The 10,449-nt window shown below is 45.3% G+C and overlaps 1 protein-coding gene across 2 annotated transcripts in view; it reads right to left on the bottom strand.

The window, feature by feature from the left end:
* Window positions 1-4,819: 4,819 nt before the first annotated feature.
* LOC144754857 (uncharacterized) overlaps window positions 4,820-10,449 on the bottom strand; it is a 1,464,081-nt gene continuing 1,458,451 nt past the window's right edge. For both annotated transcript variants that reach the window (XM_078643119.1, XM_078643120.1), the window contains one exon: window positions 4,820-5,391. In XM_078643119.1, the coding sequence (XP_078499245.1) occupies window positions 5,007-5,391 (385 nt within the window). In that variant the 3' untranslated portion in view covers window positions 4,820-5,006. The remainder of the gene's footprint in view (window positions 5,392-10,449) is intronic.

Raw genomic sequence — 10,449 nt, 5'->3', positions numbered from 1 at the left:
AGTTCAGTCGGGAGGGAGTTCCAAAAATGGGGGGCCAGGAAGGTAAATCTGAGACCAGCATGTTTTTTGCGTTTAAAAGTGGGTATCATAAGCAGATTGAGGTGGGAGGAGCGGAGTCCACGTATGGGGACATAGCAATGGTTCCTTTAAGAGATGAAAGCTGGGCCCTGGCCAGCGAGGGCTTTAAAGATGGTACAGCCCAATTTGAATACACAACGGCTGGCCACCGGGAGCCAGTGAAGGCTCTTCATCAGAGGGCTAACATGTTGATGCTTAGGTTGATGGAAAATTAGCCTGGCTGCTTGGTTTTGTACCAGCTGTAAACGGCGGAGTTGGTATGCTGGAACACCAACATAAAGTGAGTTCGCATATTCGATGCAAGAGATGACCAGGGCCAGAATGATAAGAGTAAGGGCCTCAGTGGTCAGAAATCTGCAAATCTTCCAAATTCTGCAAAGACGAAAAAACAGGAAGATACCACTGCATTAATTTGTGGTTTTAAGGACAAGTCGTTGCAGATTATGACCCAAGGTTTTTTACAGTATCCACTGGGCGGGGGGAGCTGCCCAGAAGTGGAGGCCAGAAGTTGGAATCCCAGGGGTTGGAGGCACCTCCAGTCAGGATCAGCTCCGTTTTATCAGAATTAAGTTTTCATTGGTTGGTGTACATCCATTCGCTATTGGAGGTCATGGTGGATTGAAAATTGGTGACTGATGTGTTGGAAGAGTCAATGTCGAACACCAACTGGAGGTCGCGGCATAATTGAAGGTTATGGCTGGGCTGTTGCATAATGACACAATCAGGGGTTGCATTTATAAATTAAATAAAAGGGGCGATACAGAGGAACCCTGGGGAACCCCACAGGTCAACCTGTTTTTTTTGGCCGAGAAGTTAGCCAGGCGAACTGCTCGGAATCGCTTATGTAAAAAGGAGGAAATCCATCTGAGGGCCTGAACCTGGATGCCAGCATTGTTGACACGGTCGATCAGAAGATCATGATCGACCATGTCAAAAGCAGCTGACAGATCTAAAAGCGCCAGGGCCTGGGTGGTGTTTTTATCTGCTCCTCTCCTAAGCTCGTCCAGGACTGCCAGGATGACTGACTCCGTGGAGTGAGCTGGTCAAAATCCCGCCTGCCGGGGGTCGAGAACCTGATAATGCTCAATAAAAGAGCTGAGGCAGTTCGTAACTTGGGCCTCTAGTATCTTGCTGAGGTAGGGGAGCAGGGAGATTGGGCAGAAGTTGCTCAAAACCGATGGATCGGCGTTCGGTTTCTTCAGAAACGGGACAATCACAGCATGTTTAAAGGTATCGGGAATGATACCTTGTTTGAGGGAGCTGTTAAGAAGTTAGAGAGGCGTGTCAGGGCAAGTAAGGAAGGTCTCTTGTAAAATGTGAGGGGGGCAACAATCATTGGGGGAGCCAGATCCCACCTTTTTTAGGAGAACCAGAAACTCTTCTCTGGAGATCAGGGGAATTTGGTCAAGCATGAGGGGATTTTTACATGTGATAGGAAGGGTGGTTGAGGGTGTGGGGGTGGGAATGTTGTTTTTGATGAAGGCGATTTTTTGTCAATAAAGAACAAATTCAGAGAGTCGCATCCTTTTTGTGAGGGGACAGATTTAGCTATCACTCTGTCGGGTTGCGCAAGCTCATCAACTATTGCGAAAATGTCTTTAGTTTTCGTGGCTGAATTCGTAATTTTAGAGGAGAAATAGATTGTCTTAGTCTGGAGGATAGAGTCTTTGTCATTTTTTATCAAGGCTACATAGACGGTTCTCTCCCCAGGTGCATAAGCTCGCCTATTGGGCGATGGAACAGGAGTTTACTCTTCCGCCTTAGGGACGGCAGCATAAAATATCTACTCTGTTTCCCTTTGGGATTTAGTAACAACCTTGAGCAGACGTATTGCCCTTGCGGCATTGGTAGCAAACAAACGGTGATACACTTCTTATTCTTTTGCAGGTTCTATGTAAAATACACCAAACACTATTCGATCCCGTATTTTAAAACATTGTCAATTCTTGATTTTAAATCCGCACATTTTGAAATTTTACAGCTTGGAAGTGATGATTTGATTTGCCGGGCGAGCGGGTTTTTACAAGCAGTGGTACGCTCACGTGCCTCCATGCATGAATTCTAATGTGACAAGTATACTTAATATTGCCGAGCAGAATATAGCTATCATCGCCCTTTTTTCCACATATAAACCCATCCTATGGTGATGTTGTTAATACCGCTCACTAACAAAGTACTTTGTATATCGTTGTTATAAGTGGCATGACCAAGACGGTGGTTACAATTAATCATATTTGCACCATGCTGCTAAACACTATTGCACTTTACTGACAATATGCTGCTGATTGTGTACTCTTGCCCAATTTCATATTTGCACTAGGCTGTTAATGCACCATGCTGCTAATGCTGCTAAACACTATTGCACTTTATTGATAATACGCTGCTGATTTTGTACTCTTGCCTAATTTCCTATTTGTACTATGCTGTTAATGCTGCTAGATCTTGTATGCCCGTCCAACCCTTTTTTAATGCCATTTGTATTACTTTTATTTGGAGAATTTACTGTTGTAATATTGTACTTGTTTGGATTTTAATGTGGATCTATGCGCTTTTATACTTGTACTGTATTTTTCCTGTTGGTGGTGATGAACTGTGCTTTTATCCGAATAAAGATTATTTGAATTGAATAAGCTTGCCTCCATCGGCGCTTTGCTTGTCTGAGTGCCATTTTTTTCCTTTTCAGGTCGTCGGAAAACCAGTTTTGGGCATAACGGGGGCATTTAAGGTTGGCTCTCTTAAAGGGGACAACCTTATTACTGGCTGATTCGAGCCATTGATCGAGGTTTGATGCCTGATGACAGAGGGAGCCTTGTTCTGTAGGAGAGGTGGCTGTTAAAAGCGTGCAGAAGTCGCCAATATTGGCCTGCTTCTAGTTTCTGGCCAGGAAGTTACCCGCCAGGGGAGGTTTAATAGGAGGGATGCAGGCCATACTGAATGTAATAAAATGGTGGTCAGACCATGTGCACGGGGAAGCTAATGGAGGTGTTATTTCTAGGTTGGAGGTCCAGACTTGGTCCAAAATGTGCCCTTTAGGGTGGGTAGCCTTGTGCGCATGTTGGACCAGAGAAGAGGCGAGTCTCGGAAGCGCAGAGTTGAGGTGCAACCAGACGAGTTGGAGAGGAGTGCCTGGGTAGGGTGTGCACCGAAATCGAAGTAAGTCTCCACAATGCTGAGTGCAGGTCTCGGTGTCCACTGAGACTGCCGGAAGGAGGGCCAGGTCTTAAGGCCCTCGAGTGAAATGGTAGCGGCCTGTACCAGCAGCCCCAGAGGAGCTGAGCTGCCGGCCCGAGCTCGCCGGCACCATTGAGGGAGTTCTGGATCAAGGCCCAAGTCTCTGAAGGAGGAGAGGAGAGTGGGGGCGCGCCCCCGCCACCCCAGATAATGTGGATTACCAACCGGGGTGGACTGCTGGCCCGCAGAGACACTATCTCGGCCTCTCGCTTCTGTCAGCTGCACGAGCCTGTTGCTTCGGATCAGATCGAGGCCCATGCTGGCCCAAGGAGGGGCAGTACTGGGGCCGGAGTGAGAAGCGGTACTTTTGTGTCATCATTGATCCATGTTGGGTGTAACTGTTAACGGAGCACCTAAACTGTTGTATTACACTTTGCATTATTGCTGATAACGAACTATTGAACTGTTGTATGACGCCTGACCTTATTTGTGCCTGACAAACTACATGCTTGGTGCGCTATGCTCTGCGTTATTTTTCCCTTGCAGAGTACATAATTGTAATGTGGTGCATTGCATTATTTCTTCATCGCACAGTACATGATTGTAGCGTGATGCATTGCTTTGTTTCTTCTTTGTACGGTGCATGCTGGTAGTGATACGCATTGCATTATTCCTTCTATTGCCGAATTACATGACCGTGGCGCTATGTATGGCATTGTTTCTCTATTGCGCAGTACAGGAGTATATTGTTACGCATTGCAGTATTTCCTTTCTTTTGCAACGTGTGTGATTCTAGCAATACGAACTGCCTAACCTTTTGGAAACGGTTAGAAGTAAGCTTAACTGTTGGTTAGAAGCGGTGGTTGGGATTAGAACCTACCAATCCACTGGAAGGAATACTACCCATTATTATATGTTGGTTTTGTATCGTGTGGGCATATCGTATATCTTCTTATATAAAATACTTGTTTTATAAAAACATGTGTGGAGTCTATTTGTGGTGACATCTTTGGGTTGCTGCGAGTGTGGTTGCACATACTGTACACTTGTGCCTTGGAGATAAGCCTGGCTCCTCGTGCCAAGCTACTAAGGGAGTGAGCAGGGCTATCTCGGACGGTGTCCTTACGTAGCCTAACATTGAAACGAGAGGGTCCGGATCTCGCACCTAGCAACAGAGGTGTGGGACAGGGAGGCATAAGGACCCCCTCTTCCAACATGCATTCACCCTATGAAATGTTCTAACTTGATACTTATAATTATATGGTAAAATTTAGGGAAAGCAAACTATTTATCCCATGCAGAAATAGGAAAAATGGAGGCTAGATGGTTAGGACAAAAGCGCAAACTCGAAAGGATTAAGAATTGGACGCCAGAGAGCCCTGGAAGAATGTGACTTTCCTGGCTTCTACGTTGGAATCTAGTTGGCTTGTTGTGTACCATGAAAATAAAGGAATAAACAAGAAACAGGAATACTATACATTATGCAGGCATGTGAGGTTTGTCAGCAACACCGATTTTAGGTTCTCAACTGATCTAGGGGCCCTTTTCTCTCGCGCTAAAAAAAAGTCAGTTTTCTGCTGTAATGACAGGTATGCTTTACTAAAATGAAATGATCTGCAGTCCCTATGTCAATATGTTAGGAAGGTTTGTATCAACAATAATACATGAATCATTAAATAATCGTTCAAGTAAATGCTTTGGAATAAAATTAATATCATTCAATTTGCTTGCATCGTTCATCTATGGCCCAACATCTATTAATCTGTGTAGTCTTCCTTGATTCCAGCGTCATCGTAAATGCCCTTTTCCTTACATTCTAAAATAGTGCGAACATGCTTTGGTATATTTTGATCCGAACGAAATTCATAAATAACTTCCCCCCAACATTCTTTCTTGTCAAAACGGTCATGCAAAGAACAGAGTGGGTCGCCAGATGGTGCTATTTCGCCTTTGCAGCAAATGTCAGGCAATGATGGGGTGATCTCTTCTAATACCAATCCGCTACTAATATCATTTGAAGAATTAGCTATGTCATCTTCGGAAAGGCTTGGTGAGGATCTGCCGTCCTGAGTAGCACATGTTTCTTCATCTTGAGAAGCCACTTCATCATAAACATCCTCTTCTGCGCAGCACAGCTCAGCTCTGAAGTTTTTGAAACAAACAGAAAAGTCATAAAGATGCACGGCAAAGGTATCTTGTAAAAAAACACGTTTTCCATTACATTTGAATGTACTGCTTAAAATGACAGGATACCCATGCAAAGAAGAGGTGAAAACAATCGAAAGAAAATTGAGAGGTAAAGACCAAATGAGTGGCCATGGACATCAATTTACCAAAATTCCAGGGGTAGCGAAAGTGACATCACAGGTCTCTTGACCTTCACTTTCACTCAGACATACATGCTTACACATACATACACACTCCCTCATACATACTCTCTCTCACAAACACTTTCTCACTCACAAACACGCACACAAAATGATTTTAAAAACATTTTTTAATTACCTCAGCTGCCAAGGAATGCCATATTCCAGTTAATTGTACTCTATTTTTTATTACACTGATAGTGAATAATGTGACATTATTCACTATTAGAGTGTTAAAAAGATTGACAGAAAACAAGGCGAGTGGATGTTCAAACAGTGTACATGAGGACGAGCTGCCGCAGTGTTCATGGTACTGATTTTGCCACCTCTGAGGTCAGGGGTCGGAATGGTAGAACCAGGGGGCGCACGGGGCAAGCAACCATAGCTGTTACCCCTTGTGACCTCTAAGTGACCTCCATGTGAGTTGCATTTGTTCTTTTAACTTCTAAGGTTTCTCTTTTGATAAGAACAAATGACGGAGTAGTCCTACGTTTTGGGTTTAGGAACTGAAAACAAACATACCCCAATGATATTAGCAGTGGCTGCTGGTGACATTTGAAAGTGGTGCGGCGTAAAAGTTTATGATGAGTCCCGTCGCCGGTGGCGACTGAGTCCAACCGTCAAAAGTTGGGTTCCGGGGTGGTTTCTCCCCACCCGAGAAAGTTTAGAAAAAAGAGTTGGCAAATGGTGCATTTCCAAACAATTTTGAGAAAGCCAGAAGGTTAATAAAGCAATTGTGAAGTTGTAGTTATGACACAAATAGAGAGATTTCATACGATAATTATATAGGTAGATACATGGGAAGGCTTAAGCTAAGAGCAACAGATGGGCAAAGACTGGTACAACTTTGCAGCATTATCGACAGTGAGATTGAGACCTTTGGTCCATCTTCCTTTCAGTAGTTTCCCAACCACTGCCTCATCCAGCTGAACCATTTTACTGGTTCTTTAAATATTTTGGAAAACTTAAAGCCTATATTGGGCTTTCTGTCCAGCCAGGGGACACAGGTATGGTTACTACTCAGATGATCTGCTTACTTCACTGTTTTTAGAGCTAGGTGCACGGTATGTGACAAATTACCAACAGATTTGACAGTAGGGCAAATCTTCAAAGAAATCACACAAACGCTGAATTAAATCAAAAAGTCAGTAACCACCAAGAGGTGCTATGAAGTGCAGCATTTCAAACAATATTATTTTATCGCCAATCACAATGCCAGGGACTCAGAACAGAGGGTAAGGGGGCAGATACCTGCACCTTCATTGCTTGACAGGTTTTCAGCTGTGTTGCCCAGTCCAGAGGAGGTAACTGACCCTTTGAGGTCTATGTTTTTTCCATCTCTTTTTAAGAGTTTGTTTCACAGGTTTGTCCTTTACAACACGTGAAACCCTCTGGTATCAAGGTGTTATCTACTTAGTAAACAAGGAAGGGTGATTAGGAATAATAACTACAGTTTTATGCCAGATGCTGATATATAAGCCTGTTTCCATTCACAACCTAGCAGAGGCTTTTTAACTGGGTAGGGTGGCATATCCCGCCTTCCCACACTTTAGCAGCATATGTGGGCAGGGAGCCTCTGGGAAGTGTGTAAGATAAAAACCTTTCACATGTTGTTTATGACTTCAGTGACTTTGTTGGAAGCTCATCATAAATAGCACTGCAAGGGAATGGTATGGTGAAACTATGGATTAGGGGAACAAATGCAATAGGACAACACAAAAGTAAGAAAGGGAGAGAAGGGTGGAGCAAAGGATGGAAGGAGAGAAAGATGAATGGATCTGGAGTTCTCACCAGGAGAAAGATGGATGGATGAATGGAACGAAGGAAGAGAGATTGTTGGAGAGATGGGTGGACTGGAAGTAAGGTTGCAGGTGTGCTGCAACATGCTTACAATAACAACGTTGGAGTTTAGAAGATGAAGGAGCAATAAAGATGCCTTCAAAGTTTGTTTTTATCCTTCCATATTGTCTGTGCGTTCAAAGAGAACACATGTCAGACACAGTCTTTTGACAAATTGCTGCCTATTGTTTTAAAAGGGAGAATGGTATTTAGTTTTCTTTCTCTGATTGCAGTGAGAGAATTTTGTAAAGTGCACTATGACGATTTTGCTGGGTACAAAAAAGGAAAGGTTGTAGGATGCATTTTTTGTCACAAAATCAGAATTCCATATCCTGCTGCAAATGAACTGAACAAACATCTGAGAATGCACAAGCAGTTAGGAAAGCGCAAATGTAAGCACATCTCCGTAATTCTGAAATGCGAAGGAAGCAGAGACTTCAATTCAGAGGTACTCATAGTACAGCACGCGGGCCGCCAGCGGCCCGCAAGCCTTCCTTGGCGGCCCGCAGAACTTCCAGACATCCTACCTGTGTTTAAGAAAAAAAAAAGAAGTGTCTGCAAACACTGCCGGTTGCAGCAGTGCCCTATGGGGGCCGGGCGATTCCAGCGAAGGTCAAAGTGGAGCTGCAGGGACGCTGAGAAGAGGTGAAATACAACAAAGCCTCATTATCATGTAAGTGGTCTTTTAAAGACCTGTGAAGCACTCGGGTGCAGCCGGGAAGCCTTCTCAGCCCCGGCTGAGACACATGCACGCCAGGTGAGGTGACAGAGGGAGGGAGGGGGAAGGAGACTAAGGGAGAGGGAAGCGGGGAAGGGAGGGAGAGGCAGACAGAGGGAGGGAGACAGAGGGTGACAGAGACAGGGAGTCAGGGAAGGAGACGGAGGGAGGGAGACAGACGGAGGGAGGGGAGACAGAGGGAGGGAGACAGAGGTTGACAGACAGAGGGAGACAGAGAGAGGGAGGGAGACAGAGAGAGGGAAGGAGACAAACAGAGGGAGGGAGACAGACAGAGGGAAGGAGAATTTGGACTCTGACTTCACTGATTCTACGAGAGAATACTGAGAAGAAGGTTACAGTGAATTGAAGCAGCAAATTCAATGGAAATTAGTTGCTCACTGAGGTTGTGTCCCGGATTCTTGAAAACATGGATGTTCCTCTTACATCTCTGACACTTCCAATAGTTTCATTCTCCTCCCAGGTTAGGCTACGTATTCTGTCTTCCTGTTGATTTCCCAGTGGCCAGCCTATTTGGTTGAGGAATGATGGTAGAGGACGTTGTTTATAAGGATGCTACTGATAAGAAGGTTCATTCTGGGTCCCTCCTGACATTTTGTGCTTAGATCTATGGTGCCTCTGATTGCAAAGGTATATTACAAAGTTTGAGCAGCTATTCAAGCTAGCAGACGAGGCTGGAGACTGTTCTGCTTCTCTGTAGTTGACAGAGGAGCAGACTGAATTTCTTGCTGATGTCTCATTCAATGCAGACTACGCCTTTGTCTTGTCTAGGGAAGCCTTAGTGGCATAGAGAAAGCTCCCATATGTCTGTGACTTCCATTTGAGGTTACCTGGCTGTTTGGGGATGAACTGGGGTACACAATTAGTTGTGTGTTCAAAGAGAGGAAGCATTTGTCTTTAGGGCACCAGCAGTAGTCTTCTTCTGTTTCCAAGGCTAATTCCTTTTTTTGCAGGACACTCAATTCCTGGAGTGGGAACATCAGCCTAATTATAAATGAGCACCTGGGAATCCCACTTTGCTCAGCTTGGAATCTGGGCGGGAGACTTTGTAATCAGGACTGGACTGGCCATAGCGGGCACCAGGAGTTTCCCCGGTAGGCTGCTAAGGTGGGGGTCGGTTTTGGGCCCCTCGGCGGCTGTTTTTGCTACCGGGGGTCGGCAATATCGCCCCCTGTAACAAAATTGGCCGAAACCGGCCCTCACAACTGCTCAGCTGCACTCCCCCTCACCCCAGGGTGGGCGGGTGAGCAGTTTGCCAGGGCCGGTTTCTGTTCCCAGTCCGGCACTGTTTATAATGGACCATTCCCCTGACTGTGGTTGGGACATTGATGCTGACCATTCACCTACTGAATGCATACCTTCATATTCTTATGGCCTCACGGCATCAACATTACTACATTTCTGTAGGAGGGGGTGGGTGCACACTGCCTTACACTCCAGCACTCAGTTTTCCCTGAAGCACCATAATAAATGCAGTACATGATAACACTTTCTTCGGTATCAGGCTTTAGTTTTTCACCCTTGTTGCTGCAGCCTGTGCTGTGTTTCTCTAGACACTTGTTTCAGGATAATTGTCCCTCTTCAGTAGAGAGCAACACCTTTTGGGGGTGCTGGAGATGCTGCCCAAGGTCTTCGAAGTGCTAGAGTGTGAGGCAGTGTGCGCTCACCCCCCTCCTAGTACTACAATTCAGTGTCCAGGAATAGTATATCAGTTCAGGGTGCTCCCTTTGTTCTGTATTCTGCCACCATGTATTTACAATAAAGGTGACTCTGATTGGGACAAGGGGCTCTGTACTCACATCTAACTGATTCTTTACTGCATACCCCCTTTAAACCTTGAGCCATGGTAAGCTGGACTGGACCTCACTCTTTCCTTACTTGGCATGACTTAATGTGCTGAAATTCACATGGTCTTTATAGGCTCACCATGGACATTGTGTTTCTCTTGCCTGCCCAAAGGATGCAGGTGCACAGCACCAGTCATCTTTGTGTATTCATCCGCTAATCCCAGCATATTTCCAGTTTTGGACACAGGTTCACATTGCAACCTAGTTTTCCCGGGGGCTTTGAGGCACGTTTGTGGCTATCTTGTTCTGGTGTGGCCTAACAACATATTAATGATTGCTTATGATCAACGGGTGGGAGACTTACTGGAGCTCCACAGGTTTAGAGACTGTTCAGCTGGGTACTTGGAGTGGAGTGGAGAAGTGTGGCTCAATGGTTAGAGCGGCAGACCCTGATGCAGAGGTCCAGCCCGGG

The sequence above is a fragment of the Lissotriton helveticus genome, chromosome 5_1, assembly GCF_964261635.1.
Source record: "Lissotriton helveticus chromosome 5_1, aLisHel1.1, whole genome shotgun sequence".
Lineage (NCBI taxonomy): Eukaryota > Metazoa > Chordata > Amphibia > Caudata > Salamandridae > Lissotriton > Lissotriton helveticus.
Note: the sequence above shows the minus strand (reverse complement) of the source record. Positions and strands in the feature narration are given on the sequence as shown.